We start from the raw sequence: 24,891 nt of genomic DNA on the forward strand, positions 1-24,891 counted from the left end.
AACGAAAAAAAAAACCCAACAATTTCAGCGAGCTACATAGAGTGTCCAGGAATAAAACCTCACATTAAAAGTGACCGTTTTCTCCACCTGCTATTTGAACTCTGTCTGGATTAAATCATTGTTTATTTTCCTTCTACCAGATGCAATCAGCTCTGCTATCATCCTAACTAAATCCATGTGTGTGTATCTAAAAAAAGTTTGTGCGTCATAACTCATTTCATCCAGATTCAAACACTTCTTAAGCCACATGAAAGCCTTTGCCTGAGCTTTTAAATCTTAAGATGTCACGGAAATCAGTCAGTAACTAACCTGACATAAAAAACACAGAATACATTCAGCTTGTTCTGCACAGCCTTGATCCAGTATAACCCTGTTGTGTTCGGTCCCCATCAGCTTATCCAGAAGCTAATCTTACAAAACTTCACCAATAATATAATATATACGAGACAAGATTGTGTTTACTTAATAAACTCTGATTATGTTTGCTACAAACATAACGTGTACAAAATGATTACATGAAGATATTATTCATGGAAATAATGTACATAAAAAAACAAAAACAAATTTAGAATATTTGGTCTAAGTTTTTACTGAAGTCCGACGTATGTAATCAGCCGTTCTACAAGTGCACACAAAATTATTTTAAACCATTTCTGAAAAGAATATGAATGCCACAAACAATGAATATAAATAAAAAAGATAAGATAAATATTTTTTAAATTAATAGAAAATTTCAATGATTTTGTAATGGCTCTGTGATGGACTGGCAGCTTGTCCAGGCTGTATCTGCCTCTCGCCCCATGAATGCTAGGACAGGCTCCTGCTTCTCCACAACCCAGAATTTGACTGAGCGGTATAAAAAATGAATAAATTAATGTTTTTTTTCTGTTTGTTTTTCTTTTTTAATATTGATCAAATTTTCATGAACAATGAAAATCTTCTGTTTCCTTGCAGATATGGAGAGTGAAGATCAGGAATAAATAGTTTATAGACTGGGTCAATAATGAAGCACTCGGCGGGCTACTGAAGAATCTAGCTAATGTTCACAACATTCCTGTGCTCACAAGTCCTCTTTAGTTGCTCTGAAGGAACAAAACAGCCGTAGGAAAGATTTTCAATGCTCCAATATTCTTCAATGTGTATGATGAAAATATTTTTTCTATATCATGACCTAATTTGCCTTTCTGTTAGAGCAAAACAAAATGTGGGTCACATGGTTAAGAGAAGGGTTGAGGTGCTACTAAGTGGCACCAGCTTGACTTCAGAGGTCATATTATGCAGTAATCTGGTATGTTAATCTTACAGCCTTGTCTTGTGCTGTAGGAATGGAGTTTAAATGCTCACACACTCTTTTTTTAAAGGAATAAAATCTAAGAATAGGAACATTCTCTGTGCCACATTAGGAGAAAATTAGAAAGAGGGAGGGACATTTAGCTTTAACGTTTAGCAAAAGGAAAAATACTTGTTAGAATTCCCATTTCTTCAGGTAATAAACACACCTGTTGCTGATTGCAGAAAAAAGAACCCTAACAAATAAATAACCACAGAAACAAAATGATGAGCAAAAAAAAACCAAAACAAAAAAAAAAACTGAACAGACACAGCTACATACTTTGACATCAAAGAAGCAGATAAACAATCATCATCTCATGTGTTTTTTTCAGAAGCAGAAATGAAAAAAATAAAACAGGGTAATAATCTAACCCAGACTCCCACACAATGGCAAACAGTTCACAAAATAATATTTCTACAATTTCTACATGCTATGTAGGAATAATGCTGCATCAAGCGCCATCCATCCACCCATTTTCTTAACTGCTTTTAAAGATTGCGGGGAAGCCGGAGCCTATCCCTGCAATCGCTGGGCCTGGACAGGTCGTACATCAAGCTCAAGTAGCTGAAATGTATTGTGCATTTCTTGTTATTCTGATGTTACCTGTATGAGCATCCAAAAGAACTGACTGAGATGGAAATAGTGAGAGAAGAGCGCCAGAGTAGCACAGCTGTCCTCTGAGAATATTCTGCCCCGAAAAGCTGACACCAGGAAACAAATCTGTGGAGTAAACAGAGAAAATACACATTAGTGAACCCTTTCTCCTTCTGACAAATAAAAGACACAGGGACTTTTTTGTTTTAATTCATGCTCACAATTTTTCTCTTTTCATACACCACTGGCATTTAGCATAACCACTGCATACAGGTGAGGCACTTCTTGGTGTGTCAGCGAATTGTTTAGCACGTGGCATCATTTTTATTAGTTTTATGGTTGATACCATTTTAAAGGAGATATCAGAATCAACCCCCCCCCCCCCCCCCCCCCCCGCCTCCTCTGCAGAATAAACATCTTTTTCTGCAGACCTGTTACATCACCATGCAGTAAGAGTTTGTGGAGGCAAAAATGAAAACAGCAACAATTTAAAAATACCTTCATGTTAGCTCATAGACACACACATTTGGCACACATGTGTAGGTGGTGCAGAATTTTTCCACATAAATGTAAGGAAGTGGGATCGCACAATCCTGGCTTAATAAAACAAGCTTATTGAAAATGTGTATGTAAAAGTAAGAGAAGCTGGGAGAGCGACAGCGAGAGAAAGAGAGACATCGAGAGCGAGAGCATTTTGAGATGGAAACACACCGGTCTAAACCGGTTTGTGAGATAGGAAGCAGTAGTGTAGAAAACCCATGAGAGTGGCATAAAATGCTGCATCTGTGCTGTCCATCAGAGAGTTTCATTCACCTTTGGTGCTACTGCAGCCAAGCAGTTGATATGCAACCTGCAGCCTGTTGGCTAGCTTCCAGCAGCGTGGAGCAAAAAAGGAGGTGAATATAAGCAAGCAGGAGAAAGGAGGTGCTGACACACTGATAACTTGGAGTCAAATGCGCGTTACATTGTACTCTGTGCACTCTGGTACTTATATGTTTGCATACATACAAAGAAAGGTCTTGACTGAAAATGTTTTGCCCTTAAGCAGCATCTTAACCTCATTAAAGGAAGATGGCATTAAGTTTAACTAGAGAGCCCTTTGAAAGGTACCCCCATTGTTTAAACCACCTGTTTGTGCAGGTATATGTAAAAAATAGTCCCACCACGACTGTCCTTCTCTTCAGTGTGTTCTCGGGCTTTATTTCTTTCTACTGCTCTTTCCTAAATTGTTTCTCTTTTAAATAACTGAGAAAAAACACAAAATTTCCAATCCTGGGTTTTCCTGGTTTTACTAACACAGGGACTTTCTTTGCATCTTTGAAAAAAGACAAATTAATAATCATGAGTCACTTTACCATACACACCCTAAGCCTTGCCTGAAGGATGTGGGTGGGAGGAAGAGCACAGGAAGGGAGGGGAACTTGTGCACAGACTACCTGGAATCCTGTCTGAACTGAGAGGCTGTTCAGGTAGCCTATGGGAACAAAGATTATGCAATGTAGCTTTTTTCTTTTTTTTTTTTTGGCAGAGTTAGCTAATTTGGCAGAGGGTACAGTATGACACACATCTATTGTTGGAAGAGCTTTGAAAGCAGACATTTCTAAGTGAGAAATGAAAAGATAAACTGCAAAAGACTCAGTCATAGCAAAGCATGCAGAACATGTAAATGTGCACAGGTCGTGTCTTCACTCACATCAGCTCACTACACTCCTTTAAATCATTAAATGTGGTGATTCAATAGGATTCTGTTGTCTACAACACATCTAGATTTGAGGTTGTTTTGAGAAATGCGCTCACTTAAATTTAGTCTTCTTGTGACAGAACATCAAGATTAAACTTTTTGCCATGATTTAAATGAAAAGAAAAATCCAAAACAAACCAAAAAAAAACATGGCAAAGGGCTGAAAAAAGTATGTGTTATAGACTGTTTAGAGACGTGGCTGTTCTCCAGATGTGCAGGAGCCTTGATGTTTGACTCCTGGGTGCGTTGTGTCCTGAGCAAGTAACTATGTGGCTCAGGTCAGCATCAAACACTAGATAAAGAAGTATGCATTGCCGGAGGAATTTAGTGTTAGCTTTGTCAACATGTGACATGATAGATAATATTTTATGTCTGCTAAATGGTAAATGGACTTGTACTTCTATAGTGCTTTTCTAGTCATACAGACCACTCAAAGCACTTTACACTACTTGTCACATTCACCCATTCGCACACACACTCACTCAACACACTCATACCCCGATAGGCACATCGGGGGGCAGTTTGGGGTTCAGTGTCTTGCCCTAGGACACTTTGGCTTTTCAGGGGAAGCCTGGAATCGATCCCCCAACTTACCAGTTGAAGGACAACTGCTCTTCCTCCTGAGCTACAGCCGCCCCACTGCTTTACTCCTTATCTTATTGCCATCAGATTAACAGACATGTGAACGCTAAAGGAAACTTGATCTGACAATCATTTTTGTACTCATTACATAATGCTCTCTTGTCATAGCTCGTCTGGCTACTGCACAGTTGTTGGTACCACACAATAACCACTGAAATACCTTGAAACTGACTGAATTAATAATAGAGATGTACTATAAATAAACCCACGAAAATCAGACATTGTTTTAGAATAGTTGTTTAGCAGATATAATAATAAAATAACTAATAACTAATAATAAAAAAAAAAAGACAGGCTTGCAGTGATTGCCTCTTTTGAGCCAACTTTCATGATAATTGCATGCAGGACTACCAAACTGAAATGACGCCACAAACAATAAGCATTTAACTTAAGAGTGAGGCAAGAGACTAATCCTACAAATGAGTATTGGTAACAAAATAAGAAGTTGTAAGGATTAGCTCACATGCTTTAACAAAGAAAAACATATCACCGGTCATCAGTGGTGTAGCTATGGCACCTATTGCTTACGAAGATAACTTCACGGAAAGAAAAGATTACAGGTATTGAAACCTTTTAGACTCAGTTCTTCTGGGCTTCAGGACTGGAACAGACATGGATGTGGCCTTTAAAAGACGTTTCTAAGTAGGTATTAGGATATGATGGTTTCTGTTGAGTCCATTGTGAAAATAAACAGATACAGTATGTGTCAATATTACAATGTGACCGGCTGCATGAACGTGTAAGCTGGGTTGAGATGTAACAGGATTGAAAGTTTTTCGCTCTTTCCTAACAAACGTGTTTGCCAGTGTCCTTTGCTGTACGTTTCTATTGTGTAAGAAATCAGGACTCAACAGGTTTGGACCTTCAGGCTACAGACTGGAAAGTGGTGCAGGAACTAAATATAAGTTACCGAATCATGAGTTGCGTGTGCTTGTTCTCTCCCAGGTAAAACAGGAAACACCAAAGCTCATCAACCCTAATGCTTGCTAATAAATTATTGTATCATACGAAAATATAAGTTATCAGCTCAGTGTTAAAAAAAAATGCTGCCAATGAGCAAAAGACAGTAAGAAATATGAAAAGGGATGAAAATGGAATAGAAGTGAACGACTCATGTACCCGCTCAACTGGATGTCCAGTCAGAAAACCTGTTCTGTAACCCAGAAACCATAGCAGAATGTGGTCAATTGTGTTGGTTATTTTTTCCTCAGATATATTGCTGAGTTGTGGATTATTGCAACTCTGTCAACATTATTTTATTTCACTTGATTTGACAATCCAGTGAAAGAATCTAAATATTTATTTGTTAACTTTATTCAGTGTCGGTGAAGCATATAAGCTGGCAGTAGACAATCTCAGTGAAGTCAATTGAAGAAAAAATTAAAATAATTTAAAAATGTAGAAGCAAAGAAAATTTAAATTTGAAAGAAATCTAATAAATACTATGACATCAAGCCCTTACAGAGAAAATATCCAAACTTGATGGAGCTGCTTCAAGCTGTTGCTGGTTGCAGCTCATCCTCCCATGGAGCTGTGCAGCTGATCAATAGGCCTGTGTGCTGATGCTACGAGTACAAATGTGGCTAAAAATAGCATGTGGCTGATGCATTACATCACAAAGGGAGTGGGGTCTCAGCTGTCTGCCTGACAGACTGTCCATCTAAACTTGACCAAAACACTTACATGCCACATCCTCTCTCTTTCTGCCTCTCTATTTGGTATTTTATCCCTAACTCAATCCTTTGCTCCACCCTTCATTTCATCTCCCCCCTCCTCCTCTTACTCCTTCCTTTTTGCTTCACCTCCCCCTTCTCTCTAACAGCTACCGGTCTGATCTAGCTGGCTCCAGCATCAGCCTGCATCCTGGGTGTTTCCGCTTCTGCCTTTGTTCAGGGAGATAAAGAGAAGAAAGAGAGAAATATGAATGAGGTTATCTTTCACCTTTCCCTTCTTTCACCACTGCTCTCCCACACCATGCCTCACAACAAGACCAACAACAACAACAAAGATTTAGGTTCCCATGTCACTAATGGATTGTCTTTCTTCATCCATAGCTGAGAAATTCAGAAAAAGAAACATGAGCAAAGCTGGCTAAAACGTCCAGAAACTGTACACAAAAGGCCACTTCAGATCCCTTTAAGCTGGAATGTGACTGGCAACACCATTTTACTTTTCTCATTACTAAACTCAGTACGTCCGAGCATCATCAGTCTCCTCACGTGCCTTCAGTTTCACAGTTCCTGCATGTGAAACACAGGGGGTTGCCAGTTCCAAGACGAAGGTCATAAGGAGATGGCTGATAGCTGGGTTAGTGGGACAGTTTTTGTGGACAAAGAGGAGACAAAACTGATCTGACTTCACAGCTGCTGACCAGACATAGAGAACGATTGCGTAAGATTAATTTAAAGAACAAAAAGTCAAGGGATGACAGAGAGAAACTGGTTCAGTCTTACTTTACACAAGTCTCCAATCAGCACGATAATAATATTTTCTATCATTTGAGCCTCCACCAGCTCACTGTAAGCATCTTAAGTGTTATCTAGATTTGTTTTCCAGCTGTAGTTGAATTACATAAGGTCAAGCTGAAGACATAAAGTTCACTGGTGTTTTGGGTTGACTCTTGGATTGAAGCAAGCTTGCTGAGCAAGCTGTTGGCAAATAAACACCCACCCCCTCTGGTGTGTTTCACGTATAAACAACCACAACACTGCATCTGCACCTGCTTACGTGAATACACACAGCTACATTCCAATAGCTTGTCTATGTTCTTGCATATAGCATTGCATGACTTTATCAAAAGCTTTTTTCTCTATTCTGGGAACAACTGATATATTGACAGAATAAATGGGCGTCGGTTGCGAACCGACATGTTTCATCACAATCTTGGCCAAAGAAGTGTCAGTACAATATGTGACAGCCCAACTAAGAGTGTCAACAACTTTACAGTGTCATTAGTGTCGTTATTTCAACCCAAGACAATATCTAAATAAAGGACAACCCAGGTTTGTTTTGATGCTGGTGCAAGTTTTGTTTTAGAGAATGAGTATTTCTGAGAACACATACACAGACATTATCCACAATGCTTTTTTTTTTTTTTTTTTTGCTGTTGCAGCATACCCCTTTCACTGCTCACAAAGACACTAGCAGTAACTGCAAACTCCTCCATACAGACAAACTAAGCAGTACCACCCACGTGATGCACATTTAGCTGCATTCCAACAGGCCTCTATTTTCTCTCAGTCAGACTGTAGAGGAGCATCAGTGCTGTTTTCAAGATGACTCCTTCCTTCCTCAACATGTGGAGCAAAGCAGTCACAGAAAGCAAACAGAGATCTTATTGCAAGCCACAACACACACACACACACTCTCTCCCACACAGAATTATGTGCATCTGCAAAGCTATAAAAACACAATAACCAGCTGTTCAAGGTCAGCTTCCTGAATACACACACTCAATGGGTCTGTTTTGCTGTGCCACAAGCCTCTCTGTGTCCCTCTGCTAAGTTTTGATTGCTAAGCACAGTCGGGCTTTTTTGTTTTCTATTCTGGGAAAGGAGATTACATTTTGCAATGCAGAACGCGGAAACCAGAACATTTGTCTTAGTCTCGTTGAAATGCATCTGCACGATGATGTGCACCGTGTCAACAGTCAGGCAGAAAAGAGTGACCACAGTGGTTCACATATTTTATAACATACCCATAAGTACACTGACATGATAAAGATAGTGCCGTGTAAGTTACATAACAGACATGACGATGAAGAACTATGCAGTTTTTTTCTATTGTGAGCTATTGCACCACTTCCATGCCAGAATTATTTTAATGCTTCCGTTATCATGTGTGTATCAGGGGGTTACTGCCACAAAGAACAGATACCGAGACTTAATTACTAAAGTAGCTTTATTCACAACAGGTTGTCGATGCAAGAGAGATCCTGTGTCTATCAATGACGGCTTACGAAGCGAATCAATTTGTGCACTGTGCGATGATGTCACACTGTAAGATTTAGGCTTCATTAGAATCAGAGCTGAAATGTAATGTACCTCTTCATGTCTCAGCTAGTCCTCTTTATTTACTTTTGGTAGACCTCATTTTAAATTAAATAAGATTAATGTAAGACTTTAGCTCAAATCCCATTTTAATTAAACTTTGAACTGTTTATGGACTTTCTGCATTGAGCTGTGAAAATTGATCTGTTATATATTATTCTGATGGGTCATCTAGAACTGTGTTGCAATGAGATAAGTCATGCAGGTTTCATCTTTACAGGTGGATTCATATAAATAATTAATAGTTGGATGATTTGAATCAGACAATTTCCTTTTGTGCAGCAATTTTCTTAGTGAGCTCCAGAAAGGGTTAGGTCATAAAAAGAAGCAGCTCCCAGAGGATCCATCGATCAGGAACTTCATCCCTGCTACTGTTGAACTTGACTCTGGCCATGGAGCTACAGTGACCCCTAGAGGCAAAGGATTGCAAGACGTGTGCATTTTTCATTTTACTTTTTCATTCCATTTTTTGTTGCCTACTGTAAATGTTCCTCCAGCACTTACAATCAAAGTAACACAGAACAGAGTCATCATATTGAACTCAGTTATCTAATCAAACTCTGGAACTATTGTGCTTCAAGATGAGCCAAAAATGAACTGAGAAGGAATTCTAAACAAAAGAAGTATCATAAATACATCTCACTTAGATTTCACTGCACGCCTTTCCCTTCCTCTGTTCAACACTTCCTGATGCCCTCAGGAAGTCAGGCGGCTCTAAATATCTATTTCAGGATGTTAAGCCTGTATCACACATGCACACAAAACCCAAAGCCACACACGCGCGCACACACACACAGTACCTTTCTCTGTGACATTGTAACTTGGCAGATAGCTGTCAGTAAGGTCTTGATCAAGTCAGGTTAACATACTGCCATCCTAACACTGAAACTAAGTGAAAAAAATATAAATTCTGCCTCACATGACTCAAAAACTGGGAAATCTCCTGTTTGACCTAACCTAGAAAAACCACAGGAAACATCCAGCGATAATAGCAACATCACTGACCTTAATAGTTTCAGGGTAAATGCATCCCAAACCTCCAAAGTTCAGTCAACTCTACACATCAAATGTTGCCAGGATAAACATTGAAACTACAAAAATAGAGCAGGGTACTAAGAATTTGGAGAGGCTCTATCATTCATTCTCAGCGTGTCCTGGTTGAATAAGTGCAACTTAGTGACACCACGCAATCAGGTGAAAGGTTTTCTTGGAGCAGGGAAACCAGCATTGCTTCTTATTACACTTTAGACACATTTCAGAACAAGCATCTGCTAGTTGAATCATTTTATCTGATTAAACAGGCAATAAATACAACGTTTTTGTTAACAGACAATCGTTTAGTTAGTTAGTGCCAAGGTTTGTGAGTCTTTGAAACATTGATTTGAAATATGTTATCTATAAATTAATTTATTTTGTTGAGCATCCATATTGATATTAAACTGTATTATGATTTAAATATACAATACAATTATAAATAACAGCTGTCAGAAAAGAAAATAAGTAAAAAGGAAAATAAAAGCATTAATAGTAAGATATTGGCCATAACTTGTAAATATTTTTTTCTTTCTAATTTTCCATCAACTGTTAAATGAGTGTTGTGTCCTCATGCTTTTTCAGGAAATAGAGGAAAGTTCATGCAATTCAAGGTTCACCAGCTGTCACGACAGCACAGATTTGGAAAAGATGAATGTGTAACTTCCAGAGTCCAGAAAGGTCAGAGTCTGCTAAAGCACAGCAGATGGTTTGATGACCAATAACATTAATTAAGCTCCTGTACTGTTGGATATTAACAGATTAGCTCTCTAGAGAACAAAGAGGTGACAACAGACACATAAACATAACTGTTTGAACAACAACAACATAATGAATCATGATTGAGCAGAAATGACTTGTACACCAAGTATGTTCCTCTTTAAAGCCTCTGCATTGCCTTTTTTTTCTTTTTTAATAAAGCATACAAAAATAAGCCATCAACAATTAAAATAATCTGACTACCTGTTGCATAAAATCTCTTTAGATTAGTACATCATTTAAACCAACTGAAGGTCTCAATGTCTGAGATGTCTGAATGCCTGCTTATTGCTGGGACAGCTCCAGCTTCCTCATGACCCTGATTTTGACTAAGCGATATAGAAAATGAACCTTTACCACTAAAGTCACAGCTCCATGTAACATCAGATGCGGGACAACCGAAGCAATGCAATGCATATGCATATGCTGAGTCATTGTTTAGTTTAAAATGAATGAAAAAAAAAAAACAAGAAAAAGGGAAGTAATTTTAGATCTGAAGCTATTTGACAGAAAGCCCAACTGGTTACCTGCTTACATTAATTTTTATTCCACTACTGATGATCTTGAGTGTCTGTAATCAGTTTATGGAAAGGCTTCATGGTCAACCTGATGAGTCACACAGGATGTTCCCAGTGATCTCAGTGGTGGTAGGTGGGGGGGGGGGGGGGGGGGGTGAGTGAAATAATCTTTTGCTGCTGTCTGCTCAGGCTAGCAGCAGTCTGAGACAGATAATAAATTGGGACATTACTCATAATTATTTGATATATATGTATATATATATATATATATATATATATGTATATATATATATATATATATATATATATATATATATATATATATATATATATATATATATATATATATATATACATATATATATTTATATAAAATGTAAGTGAGCTTTAAAAAAACAGAAGAAAAAAAAATGGGCCAACTTCCGACATGAAAAAGCTACAAATGCCAAAGTTTTTTTTGTTTTAAACAGCAGTTATGAGAGAAAAAGGTCAGAGAAATGAGATGCTTCTGACTTGATCAGCAGTGGATCAGACTATGAGGACAGGAGTCAGGGCGATACAAAGCAGGAGTCGTGGGATTAGCCAGCAGAACGTAATTTGAGTCCCCCCAGCGGCTGTCTTCACCTTTCCACTGTGTTGTCTGCACAAACACGCAATAACACAAGCCTGGACTGCTGATATTTTATACCCGTTCATCACCATTCTGTCAATAGTGATAGGCTGACAGTAAACAGGTTTGATTTGACATTAAATTCTTATCAAGGACATTCTGTTATTTTCTTTCTTTGTAAGGATGCTCACTTCTGTTGAAATGTTGAAAAAACAAAACAAAGCAAAATTCCGACAAAATTTCTATCTGAAGCAGCACAGAGAGCAAGAGAAGGAAACATTATTTAATTTCTCACCCCTTCCTTTCTTAGGGCTTTCCATTTTGTTTTAAAAATCTTTCAGACAAAAAAAGCCCAGGCTAAAATAAGATAAGCATGTTCTCTGACGTCAGGAAGAGAAGTGCACATACACTAAGACACACGCAAACTCTGTGTTTACTGATTTACGCTCTACACAAGAATATTAAGTTCACGGATTGTGCAATTCAGCATTTGTTTGAGAGCTGAGAAATTCTCATATGTAAAACCTAAACCTCCTACGTAACCCACAGGTGGCCAAAAGGAACTTTTTAAAACCCCAAAAGCAATCACAACGCCTCTGTATTCTGGTCAGAAATGGGAAGTGACGGCAGAGGGTGTTGCATAAAAAGGAAAGAAGATAGTGAAATGTTTATGTATGTTGGCAGACAAAAGAGCAGACTTCTGAATGCTGGATTTAGTCCCAGAACTAACAGGAAATCCTTTATTGCCAGAACTAAGAGTCACCTAAACACCTCCCAGATACTGGAATAAAGCAGCAATACCAATAGAGTAAACATTCATGAGCTGGGGGGCCTGTATGACGCGATGGGTCATTTAACCACAATGGATGACAATTTAAATTGTTTTGTTTGCAGCAGAGATGGGAATATGTGTCTTTTCCCACATAAGCACCTGGGTGTACACATGCATGCATGTAAACATGCACATTTAATGCTTAGGAAATAGCTGCAGACAGAAAGGGAAGAAACAGGAAACTCCATTATAGCAAATAAATAAAAAAGATAAAATTAGGTCCAACATCCTATTCTGATTAAACAGTCTTCCAAAGTAAAACCATTAAGCACCGTAATATGGAATTTTTTTGGATAAGATAGCAAAATGCGCATGCACATCTGCACATTTAAAGACAGGGAATTATTTACTCAATTTGGTATCAGATTGGAAATTATAACAAATCTTCCTTTTCTCTATTACTGTCATCCAAAGATTTCTCCAAAGAAAACAAATGACTGCAACAACCTGCCCACCAAAAATAAATAAAGTACTTTTCTAAGGCCTTTCTAGCATAGAATTAAATAAAACTATGACTAATACTGAGTACATGGGTAACTTTCCACTGAGACAAATACCAGCTCTTTGCTGAGGGAAAGGCAAAATGACTGCCAAAAGCTGTTACTGTATAACCTCCGATGGGACAAACTCTCACACAGCCAAAATCAGAGTGAAACCAATCTCCCGAAAGGTGGTGGATAGGAAAAATCATTAATATCCCCTCAGCAGGAGGTCTGGCGTCTGTATCCTTGTAGCGGGAGCTCCGTGTTATTAGTAGGTTTCTTTAAACATCACTTCCAACATGTTTAACTAACTTGTTTGTTATGCTTCCCCTTTACATTCCTGTGAACATTGACAGTCATTTATTTCCTTGAGTTTTGACCTTTTGCATGTTCCCTGACATCTGTGCTTACTGATGTGGACATATAAAACAGGTTTATGCATTTTTCTATTTTTATGCAATAAGTTTGCTCATCTTCTTCATCTTCTGTAATGTGTGACAATCTCTGGTCACACATTAAAGAGATGAAAACCAAGCCAAACTGAACCAGAGACCTTCTCAATGGTTCCCACCCAATCTTACCCTTCTATGGAAAGCCAGGATGTTATTCTTGTTCTCTCTAGCTGTTGCACTGTGAAATTAATCACCCTGGCAGCTTCAATTTTCTCTACACACAGGGCAGAGTCAGTGACTAATAGCAGCCACCTCACGTAAGAAAGCTTTCTCTGTCATGGGGTTGGAGCAAAATCGGACCGTTCAAACCAGAGGCGAAGCATGAGCAAGGCTTAGACCCACCAGTATGGGAGACGGTACTGTCACTAATTACTTTACCTGCAATTAAAAACTCATGATTCAGTGTCTTCTTTGTATTTAAAGAGGCAAAACTGGGGAAAATGTCTTAACAACATACATTAACTATTATCTACCAAAGACAGGTTATTTTGACTGGCGGAGAGGTGACATGGAAGCCTAATAGTTTAGCAAGGTGTGGATGCAGACAAATCCTTTCAAACACAGACTTTGGATGTCCTTCGAAACATTGCTGTTTTGGGTCTGTGGGGAAACAAAATAATCTTATGAGGTAAGAATGCGTCTGGAAGTTTCTGGCAAAGGAGATGTCCAGGATGCTAATTGTAGATGCGCTTCAATTTTCCAGTGGTACTGAAGACAACAAAGATAATCCCAAATTCATTTTTAAAACAATAGATATTTTAATAAACACAGATATGAATAAGTCCTCCATGCCTGCAGCAGACACTACATGTGAGGACTTCACAGGCCCCTTCAGAAGTTGATGCATTGCTTTAACCGGAAGAAGTATTGGGTAGTTTTTTTTTTCCCAGGGTAATGCAAAGATGCTTGGTTGTGTTTTTTTTTTCTAAGTGAAGCCAACAACCTGCCTGTTAGACCCAATTCTCACACAGTTTTAATAACATTTCTTTGAGTGTGAGCTTTTAAACATAGTAAATTACTGTCTTGAGAAAGGTGTCTTCACATGTGCCTGTAAAATGGCAGAGGAGAGGGGCCATCTGAAGAAGAGCAACTTTGACCCAACTATTTTTAATAGTTACTGACCTGCATCCAACTTACCATCTTAAGTAAGATGATTGAAAAAAAAAAAGTTTTTATCCAATTTCAAGAGTTTATAATAAACAAAAGATTTTTGAAAAATATCAGTCTAGTTTTAGGACAAACCACAGTATTGATACGGCCCTTCTTAAGATCAGTAATGACAAAAGGCTTAGCATGGAGCCTCTGAAATATCTGTCCTGCTGTTGCTGGATCTTTGTGCTGCATTTCATGCCTAATTTGATTAAACAGATCAAGAAGTCTGGTGGGCCTCTCAGGTACTGTTCTTTAATAGCTTTACACCTGTCTCACAGATAGACGACATTTTGAAGGGGTAGATACATGCTCCTTTAGAATCCATAAAATCAAGGTTCAGTTCGACTCTGTTGCTACTTGGAGATGTTATCAGGAGGAATGGGATCAATCACCAGCATGTCTCCTGATAACCTACAAACAATTAGCATCCTTTCAAACTGTATTTTAGATATAAAGTCGTGGATGGCAGAGCTTTCTAAGGCTTAATCAGCACAAATCAGAGGTTTTAATTATTGGTCCTGAAGACCAGAGAAAGTATTTATCTAAAACTTAGAATTTTTGAGTTGGGTTTTTATTCCACACATTTAAAATGTCTTAAAAACAGGATTGGAGTAAAAAAACAAAAAAACAAACAAAAAAAACAAAACAAACCCAACAATACCAGAGTTCCCCCTATTCCAAACTCTTGCTGCTGCATCGCTTTCATTTCTAGTAAATTACATTAAAAAGGGTATTTCTAACCTCCAATTACTCCAGAAGTCAGCAGCATATGTTCTGTGGACCAGAGGGCAGGAACAAATTACACGCGTTACAAAATCACTGGCTCCCAGTACATCTCAGGCTTGACTGCAAGGTTCTTTAAGTAGTTTATAAACATCTTAATGGTCTTCAGTCTTCTCATTTATATAACCTCCTTTTAAATGATGAGCCCTCAGAAACCATGAGATCCTAAAGACCTTATAACTGTTTCAAAAGTCAGAACTAAAACCTCTGGTTAGTCCTTACTGTGGAAAAGCCTGCCAGGGAATCTCAGGGCTGCAGAGACAGTCAATATTTTATTTTTATGTATATATTACCTATTTGTCAGCCTATTGGCTTTCATTTTAATTTAATTTAATTTCCTTACCTGTAGTTTTATTCGTGTTTCTTTTATCTGTTCTTGTCTCTTATCTGTTTTCCTTCAGAGATGCTCCACATTGGGAGCTTTGCCTGCTTATTTTACAGGGTTGTTGCAGTGATTGGTCTTGTTTGGGATACTGCAGGGTCCTGCACAGCAACCCTATCTGCGGTGTGGACTCCTGCCTCCCATGATCTGGATGGTTCTTGTGGTGGCACCCTTTGTGTTCATGAGTGGACTGGCTTCCACTGTAAATGGATGCCTCAGATATAATTTCCTCACCAGTGTCAAATCAGATTTTTATGTCGGTTTACATTTTTATACAAACATTCAGTTAAGAGACAGTAAAAAGAGATGGGAGTTCATGTTCATGTTCATGTCAAATGAGGTAGGGGTAGGAGGAGTGTACATGGACATTGTGTGTATGAGTGCACATGTGATTGTGTGCAAATAATAATGACAACAATGAGGTGTGTATTTAATTTTCTGCTATATACTTGGGTTTGTGTTGCTTTTTATACAAAAAGTTCTCTATCAACAGATTTGATTTGATTTAATTTAAATGAAAAGTTAGTAAGCCAAAGAGGTAAAATTAGATTTTTCTGATTTGGAAATAAAACCTCAGCAATGTCAAGTAATAATCTAGTCCACAATGATTCTGAAAAGTAATCACCTTGTAGAGGTGCTGGACACAAAGATGTTAGAAACAAATCTGCTCACCTCTCCCAGAGATTTTTCAGTCATATCAGTTTTTTAGATAAAAAGGGATAGTTCAATAAAGGCAATGTCAGTTGATCATTTTTTATTCAGTGCATTCTGCATCCTGAGACCACAACTTCATCCAGAAGATTTGGGTCACAAGCTGACCAACTGGAGAATATATCTTAATACGAAAGTGTACATTCAGTTAAAGTTTCAACTGCAAGTTTTCATCAACAAACCTTGATTAGAAGGCCACAGAATCACACAGACTATGCTGAAGCTATACACTATCTAAGACACATACACACTCGAGGAAGAAGGTCTTAGGAAGAGAACAGGATGGAATTTTCCATCCAAAACCTCTTCAGGTTCAGGGGCTCTGCCTGGGCCATAAACAGGTCAAGTCTGAGGTAGCTAGCCCCCAAGGTCTGCTTTAGAAAGTGCTTGTGTTTGTCAGCCAAAGAGAGGGTGGACCAGTGGAAAATTACCAGTCCCCCATCCACTCACGCACATGCACACACACACACATGATCGGAACCAGCAGAGAGAATAACCTGTAGCTACATATCTATCTCACTCAATGGTTATGTGACAGCTTGCGTTTTTAATGGGCATGGATGCGGGTGGGCATGGTTGTGTTGTCAGGACGCAGTGGCCCGCAAACTACGCAACAAATGACATCTGATTATCTGTGTTCACATCCATGCACATTTCCAAGAAGATAGCTGTGAAATATCGTGTGGTCAGAGTTAGCAGCATGTGTGTGTTTGCAATCTGAGTGCATGTTTAAATGGTATGCATGTTTGAGTGTCTGTTATTTTACCTTTAACTGGAATTTGAATGTAAAGGTTTACATTTATACATTACAGCTATCTTAATGTAATACACATACACACATCTAGATGACTGGATTTTCTGTATCCCTGAGCACAGAAATAAAAGGCTGCTGAGAGAACGTAGGTAGATTCAAAGAGGTGAAAATGTCTATGTTCACCAAAACAACCTATTGCAAACTAGCTGAATTACCTGAGTTCCAAGGCACCCCACCATCATGTGGGTGAGCAGTTTGGCAGCAAACATGGGGAAACGGGAGCAGAGCACATGTGATATGATGGCCAACGCAAACCCTGAGGAAGCACAAATGGAGAGTACAGAATGAATGTTAAAAATCAATATAGTAGTACAGAAAATTAAACTCATATGTACCAGGTAGAACAGTCAGACATATGATTTTACAACACAGAACAGCACATGGATGCAGATCAGTAACACTGCAGATGTGGTGTTTGTTTGTACCTGAGATGCAGATAAATCCTGAAGCATAGAAGGCCTCGTTGTAAGATGCTAGCATGGCAAACTCAGCGTGAGCTGCGTAAATAGACAAGTGGGAGCATGCACACTCCACATAATTCCCACTTTCTTTCACAACCCTGCAGTACTGACCATCTGGTGACCAGCTAATGGAGAGGAAATAAGGCTGCATTAGATTAGAAAATAGGACACTGGAACAGAGTACAATATAAAGTAACTAGTGAAGTCAAATGACAAAGTGAACCCACAGCATAAAATCAAAACACAGTCCTCTGCTATGATGAAAATCTGAGAACATATTTGATGTTTAAACACTTTTGTTTTCACATTTGTTTTTTTTTTTTGTTTTTTTTACAAAACCTGTTTTTGTTTTCCTTTTTATTAATTTGCATTGGTTTAACTAACAAGCTTCAACAGTCTTCCCTCTTTTGGCTAACAGTATCACCCCTTTCATCTCTTTCTGGGATTCATCATTCAGGTAGCTGTTCTGGCCAAACCAAACCTGCCTACTCCTAACTTGTAACAGCGTGTTCCTGCCAAATCCCACTCCACACCCCAGGAATGTCCTCAACAAAACACTGGGGACATTCCTGGGGTGTGGATGCAGATTGTAGGAGACTAAATATGCAGATATAAAAAGAAGAGTAAAAGAAATCTCAATTCTCGGTAAAGCAGTCTTAGAGTGACCAAACCTTGACTTCTCTTCAGCTAACTATTTGTTTCTATTCCTCCAGTTAAATGTGGGAATAACAAATGAGTTTGAAATAGTCTACAGCTATAAGTGATGAATATTTGGAGGTAATAAAGGGTAAACAAAACACTCATAGGGCATATACTCAGATACTAATTAAATAAAACTAACCAGTGGTATATTTAGGAAACACTGTCGTTTTTTTTTTTTTAAGATGCATCTTATTTAATGTGTCTTAGCAGCATTACCTTGCAGTGGTCTGGTTCCACAGAAGGCACACAGACTCTCCTGGTTTAACTTGCTGGCCAGGAGAGTGGATACGATACACCACCTCATTGCCATCTTCTAGGGGTCGCGACCCCCTGCCCTGGAGGCTGGCTGAGAATACCTACGAACAGAGGCAACAGCAGAGGGGAGCTCAGTTGTGTACCATCAAAATGAATGACTGGTCTATGTCAGGACAATACTGCCACCTGCTGATTCAACAAAAACATTTCTTCATAACTGTGAAACTACAGATGCTGTTCAAATGTGATCAAATGATGACAGCAGCCCCTACCTTTCCACTGACAGCTGTGAATGTATCATTGATGAGAAACCAGTGCTCAGTTCTGAACTCAGTCAGCTGAATCCTGCTTAGGTTGCCACAGTCTGTCGTGGAGACTGCTGGCACTGGCAGCAATGTATCAGGAAGCTGGAAGAAGTCTGTATTACGACCTCTGAATCTGTGTCCATTAATTTGTGTGGGATACCATTGGAAGGCAGAGATGGTCATATAAGGGCATGTTTCCAGGGCAGTACCCATACTGGAGAAATTAAACAAAGAACAAACAACAAAAACATGAAATGTAGTCATGTGACACACACTGCGGAGTAGTGTTTATATATGGAATACAGCAACACACACAGAATTTTGTTTTACTCATCTTTAACACCAGTACTTACATCTCACACTGGTTGTGTGTAAGGAGGGAAAAAGCAAATCTCTCTGCCACCCCAGCAAGGTGGCTAAGGCCTCGAGTGTCAACTCTGGTTGGGTTGGCCAAGGCACATAACAGGTCATAGGTCAAATTCCGACTGCTCTCCTGTAAGGGAGTCCGGTCTGCTTCTATAAGCACCTTGATCAGGAGAAAGAAAAAGTTGAAAAGACTCAGAAACAACATAGCATAGTCTCCATTGTACATCTAATAAATAAAGCTACAAAGTCTACAAAAACATTTTTGTAGACTTTGATAAGTTATTTTAGGGCATTTTAGGGCATTTTAGTCCGATACATTATGAAGTCTTAACTTTAACCCCCTTACCTTTTCCAGAACTTCAAGCACAGCAGTCATTTGCTCTCGAGTAAGAGATGAAACAACCTTATTCTTAAGGCTTTGCAGCACCTTATTCAATATGGTGGGGTCAAGGGGCTGATGCAGCTGGTCCAGTAGGACCCACACAGCTTCACTTGCTGCATTTGACACCACAGTTACATTCGCTAGCCCGAACTGAGCGTGAACAGTGGCTCCTTCTGTGGGATTGTAGAGCTCAACTTGGAAGCGTTTCGGTGTAGGTGAGGATGAGGCAAGGTCGGGTGTCAGGTAAATGTCTATTGATGTGGTGTGATGCCCAACATCAAAGGTTACTTGGCCCTCCTGTATAGGGAAGTCCATTCCTTCCTTAGCAGGCCAGATCACATAGGGACCCACCATCTCCTCCCTCGGAAGCTCCTAAAAAGAAATTGAAATATTTTGAGGTAAATTCTGATCTAAGTTGCAATAGGATAAAGAAGCAGTGTCATGATTGTTTCACATTTTATAGGATGACAATAAACTAAGTAATTATACATCAAACTTCCCAAAGGTGTGTTTTTACTGTAAAGTTGCTTCCACAGTCCATTTTCTACTGGTAGCACAAGTGGCTGAGTGAAGCTGACTGTTATGTAATATTTGTTGTAAAAGCATAACCACATGAGGACGATGCTTTCATAATACAGAAAGCCTATTGTCTGGCAGAGATGAAAGCAAATGACCCAACCACGCGTCTGTGTGAGGTTTCTGATTTTAGCTGAAATCTTTCTTACTTTCATCTCCAGAATCAAAAAGAGAGGCAATGTCTTCATCATCTGAGTGTTAACATAAAAAGTTATTTTCTCTCAAAGAAATGGAACAAGGCAAAGTATGGACGTGTAGAGCTGTCACCCAGATAAAAAAATTGGGATCGTGTCATGTTAAAAAAATTGTATATTTTTTTGTAATAATGTCAAACGTGATCAATTTTATTGTAAGAAAGCATCCTACTGTATGCAGGTTTTATTGCGACCTAAACACACTGGAGAGAAATACATTTTAGGAAACATATTCTTGTCCAGCAGAAACATTTTAGTTCTTTTTGTCAGCGATTAATTGTTCTGCTATGATTTATTGTTGCACACACAGGAATGTGGGACAGTTATGAGCAACACGTTTCGTCACCTCCCTGCACAGTGAGATGGTGTGTGTCTGAGTATGTGTGTTGCTTTTGGGTCTTACTGTCTTCTGAACACTAAAATTAAAATGATACTGGCTAGACTGGGAGAATTACGTTGCAGACACAAAGTTGTAGTCCTGTTTGGGTGCAACATCAATATTTTCACAGTGTCTGTTTACATCAGATATTTAAAAGAGAGATTTATTAAAAGCCATGACATAAATATGTTCAGCGAGGTCCAACCTTGCAAAACTTATTTGGACATTTTGATTTAAATTATTAAAAAGGAAGCAAATATAAAATCTTTATGATTTATTACATGTCTGCAAATGATAATTCCTCCTATTTAGAGGAATAACTAAGTGACAACTCTAAGGCAAATGTGAATAAACAAAAACTGGTCCCCTTGTATGATTTTTTCTACAACTTTCAAGAAGTCCACTACATTTTTCACCATATTTGTCCCTAATTCAGTTTGTGTCTTTGTGTGGGCCACCTGTGTTGCATGGTTGCAGTGAATGACTTAATTCTCACTGGGCTCACTTACCACTGTGCGAAACTGTAGAGCCATGGTTGAAGCTGTGCTTGCACGTCTGTGGACCTGCAGACTGAGCTTTGTGGTCAGCAGGGTGGCGATGGGCAGTCTATGGCCCACAGTGAAGTACACAACACCTTGTGGGCTGTCGCTCTCTGCTAAGGTGATGTTGGCAAAACGAGCGGTGTCATTAATGGCAGCTCCTGCACCCACTTGATAAATCTCCACCAAGAACCATGTCTGATATTCCGGCTCCTAAAAAAAATCCAGACAAGCAATAAGCACAGAGAATTGTCATATTTGTTCAGTTTTGTAAATTTCCCTTTGATGATTTAGTTGAACACATTTTAATGTCAGAAAGACTAAATAAATTCGTAGCTGTATTTGTTCTAGGCCTCTTCTTCACTTTCTTACCTCATCATCCAAGACCTCCAGAGTGAGAGCACAGATGATCTCTCCTCTCCTACAGGTTGCTGTACCTGAGGTCTGCACAAGCTGTGTGCTCAGGTCGACTCCGTTACTAACAAGACTTGGAGATTCTTTGCTAAAAGTAGCTCTCCAGAAGACCTGCACATCCTCGAAGGCTCTGAGACAAGAGAAAAAAGGAAATTCTAACAGTAAACATGAATGATGGTGGAAAGTGGCAATGTAACCATTTTTTATGACAGTCTTGTAATAACCTTAATTGTTGACAAAGTGTAAAAAAAAAATCTGCATGCTTTACTTACCTGTTTTCCTGTCTCTGCAGGTACAGCAGAGCTGTTCTGTTGTCTGAATCCTCATCCAGAACTTGGCCCATCAGAGAACTAAGACTAAACCCAACAATGCCGTTATGCATGTCACTCCCTGAAGAAGAATCAAGTACAAAGAAAAAAAACAAAACAAAACAAAAACTGGTTTAAAACAGAAATGACAAATTAATTATTTAAGTTATTTTTGGTGTTAATTGCAGCTTGATTGGCAAAAAGCGTCGTCAAAGGCTCAGTCTATTGCAATGATTTCTACACAGGCACCATCTTACACCAGAAGGAAGCTGGAAACCAGTATGGTAGTTGTGCAAATCAGTGGAATTAGTGAAACCAGACATGGAAAGTTGTCGCATGGGGTGGGGGTTGCAGACATGAATGCATATTATCTTGGCGTTTGTGGCTCAAAAACTTTGAGAACCACTGACCTGGGTGTTTTAGATTCGGGTCTTAAAGGTGGGGAAGACTGTAAACTGAGTGGACAAAAACTGGGATTCAATAGACACAGGAGGTAGTTGAAAACCCAACTACTACTATCAGACCATCAAAGTAGCACTGCAGGGTAAGAAAACCTACTGGATTAACTGCTAACCTGGGAATCAAACAAAACAAAATGCACAAAACGGCCCCAGGTTTTACAGGATTTAAAAGGTTCTCTGGTCCGATTACATTAAACTGATTAAACTAAACTAAAATTGTTTTTTCTAGTCTTTCGTTATTCATCACTACCGATCATGTAGCAAAGACCAGTGGTTCCCAAATAACTGTCTTGAAGACCAAGAAGCAGATCAAACTGAAGTTAAGGTAACTATAGGCGTAAAGCCTGCAGTGGTTTACTAATCCCACTAATCCACAAATACATGGCCAAAAATTGTTTGGATGCACAAGGTGTGGCCTACTGAGTAGCTTTTTTTATATTTTTGACCAAGAATACACATTTTTAAATATTGTTTCATTGTAATTTTTATTTTCATTATCCTCATTTATTTACTTTGGGTTTCAAAAATGAGCATTTTCAGGCTCCCAAAGTACTGTTCCCATGTAAACAAAGCATCCAAAGAATAAAAATCTTGAGTGGATACAATTAAACTTGTCTTCATGTGGTCATGGCCTAAATGCAGCATCAGTAACTAAACATCTAATTAAAGCTGAGTCAGAAACACTTAAAGAGAAAAACTGTTTAAAAGTTCAGGCGAGGTATAAGTAACTGTAACCCGTATAGTGTACTTACAGCCAAGACAAAGGTGATATCTCTATAACCCCAATTATCAATGAAAGCTTAGGCCTGGATTCAAATGTCATTTGATGGCAGATCACATATGCATCACATTTTATTTGATTTGACTTCATCATCCAATATGAATGGAATATTTGTTTTCAATCTTCTTACCAAGAATAGTGATCCTGACAAAAGCTCCAAAGCCCTGGTATGGACTGTCTGTGATCTGAGCTCCACCTTCTGGATCACTGAGGTAAACAAAGAATACTTCCTGTCCTTCTGGCTCCGAGTCATCCAGGATAATGAGGATAACTTCTGACTCGTCCTCACCAGCCTGCAAAGACACTACGGTGGACTGCAAGTGGAAGTCTTGCTCTTCTGTGGCGAGAGTCCTGTCAGGTTCCAGAGCGAATGGAGGAGATGTTGTGCTTCCATCTAAGTTAAACAACAAATAATACAAGCTTGAGTTAAACAGCACATCATTTTGTACAGTTAAAAAACAAACAAAAAGAAAACAACACAAAACAAAGGAACACACCTGCATACACCTGGACCCGAACCCTTACAAGCCCTGCAACACTGTCAGACCTGCGCACCCTTAGAACAACCCTCCTGTCCTGCTGCGTTGCCTCATCTCGGTCCTCTGGTACTTGGATAAGAGAGGGTCCGATACTCAGAATTCCACCAGTGGCATCGTTTGCCAGGATGGTGACAGTAGCCACACTGTACTGATGGTTGAGGCGGGGAGAGGTGTGTGCCCAGGATAAGTCTGGAGTAAGCACCTGAACTTTTGTTAAGTTGACTTGAAAGAACTCGTCGGGTTCTGTAAGGGAGTCGTCAAGAACTGAAAGACGGAAAGAAGCGTTGCTTTGGTGAGGGGAGTCAAAGATCAAACGGCCGTCTGACACAGAAAGAAAATCTTCCCCTGCTGATGCAGTGCCAGCTAATGTTGTATAGGAAAGATGAGTGGTGTTGCTACGAGAACCATAAAGTCTCTGAACATAAAGTGTGATGGTTTGGATGTCTTCCGCGATAACGAGCTGGCGGGAATCAGGAGCAAACTGGTAGATCCCCAGTGGCTCCACTTCTGCAACGGTAAAACCTGGCCTGTGAAGGACAGGACATAAACGAGAGGCTAATATAAGTACAGTCACATTTAAAGCTACTTGCTAAAGCACAACCTGTAACTACTGCTGAAAAACTACCTTAGCCTGACGGCTCCCCTTGCAGCCGTATTAGCAGTGGCAGCTGTGATGTGGATCGCATAAGACGCCACCTCTAATGCATCAGCAACAGCTGTAAATGATATAACTTTGGTCTTCTCTCCATGGGCCAGGATCAGTGACCCTATGTATAGAGAAAGAGCACAACTAAATGAAAATATTCCCTGAATGTGTTTAGCATAGTAGCCAGATTGGAAGTGTAATAAAAAAAAACACAAAATAATCTTTTTATACTATGTGATGAAAGATAAATGCTTAGACTGGTGTGTCTTATTCTGTTATTTAAATCTCAATACCTCTGGCTGTCTTACCTGAATTGGGCATGATAGCCCCTGCTTGAAAGCCAGATGGAATCTGTCCTGAAGGATATCCAGCTTTCCACTGAACCTTAATGTCCCCAAACAGCCCTGTTCGTATCACCTTCGCCTCACATGTCCCCTTTTCTATACTCGAAACCTGCAGAGCCAGTGAGGCGAAGCCAACCTGCACAACACAAATGAAACAAGTCAGTTAATAATGGATTAGCATTGTTTGCTCACATATAGTGCACATCAGAGAATTTTGTAACTAGCTGAGGAGAGCGTGTGTCTATTTATGGTGGTTACATAGAATCTGACATGTAAATGGAAATGTGACAGGAAATGTAGGTATGAATGTTAAGAGAGGGGTTGATTATGCAGCAATATCTCAGTTTTAGAGG

At 39.2% G+C, this 24,891-nt stretch overlaps 1 protein-coding gene across 1 annotated transcript in view; it reads right to left on the bottom strand.

Annotated features, from left to right (window-relative positions):
* adgrv1 (adhesion G protein-coupled receptor V1) overlaps nt 1-24,891 on the bottom strand; it is a gene marked incomplete at both ends in the record, with an annotated part of 86,688 nt that overhangs the window by 23,057 nt on the left and 38,740 nt on the right. Inside the window, 14 exons of the mRNA XM_079251684.1 lie at nt 1,937-2,053; nt 17,042-17,142; nt 17,312-17,472; nt 18,266-18,405; nt 18,577-18,823; nt 18,963-19,135; nt 19,322-19,729; nt 21,016-21,258; nt 21,418-21,589; nt 21,732-21,849; nt 23,140-23,403; nt 23,507-24,075; nt 24,174-24,315; nt 24,503-24,674. Coding sequence (XP_079107810.1) covers nt 1,937-2,053; nt 17,042-17,142; nt 17,312-17,472; nt 18,266-18,405; nt 18,577-18,823; nt 18,963-19,135; nt 19,322-19,729; nt 21,016-21,258; nt 21,418-21,589; nt 21,732-21,849; nt 23,140-23,403; nt 23,507-24,075; nt 24,174-24,315; nt 24,503-24,674 — 3,027 coding nt within the window. The remainder of the gene's footprint in view (nt 1-1,936; nt 2,054-17,041; nt 17,143-17,311; nt 17,473-18,265; nt 18,406-18,576; nt 18,824-18,962; nt 19,136-19,321; nt 19,730-21,015; nt 21,259-21,417; nt 21,590-21,731; nt 21,850-23,139; nt 23,404-23,506; nt 24,076-24,173; nt 24,316-24,502; nt 24,675-24,891) is intronic.

Source organism: Telmatherina bonti, assembly GCF_933228915.1.
Source record: "Telmatherina bonti genome assembly, chromosome: 13".
Classification (NCBI taxonomy): domain Eukaryota; kingdom Metazoa; phylum Chordata; class Actinopteri; order Atheriniformes; family Telmatherinidae; genus Telmatherina; species Telmatherina bonti.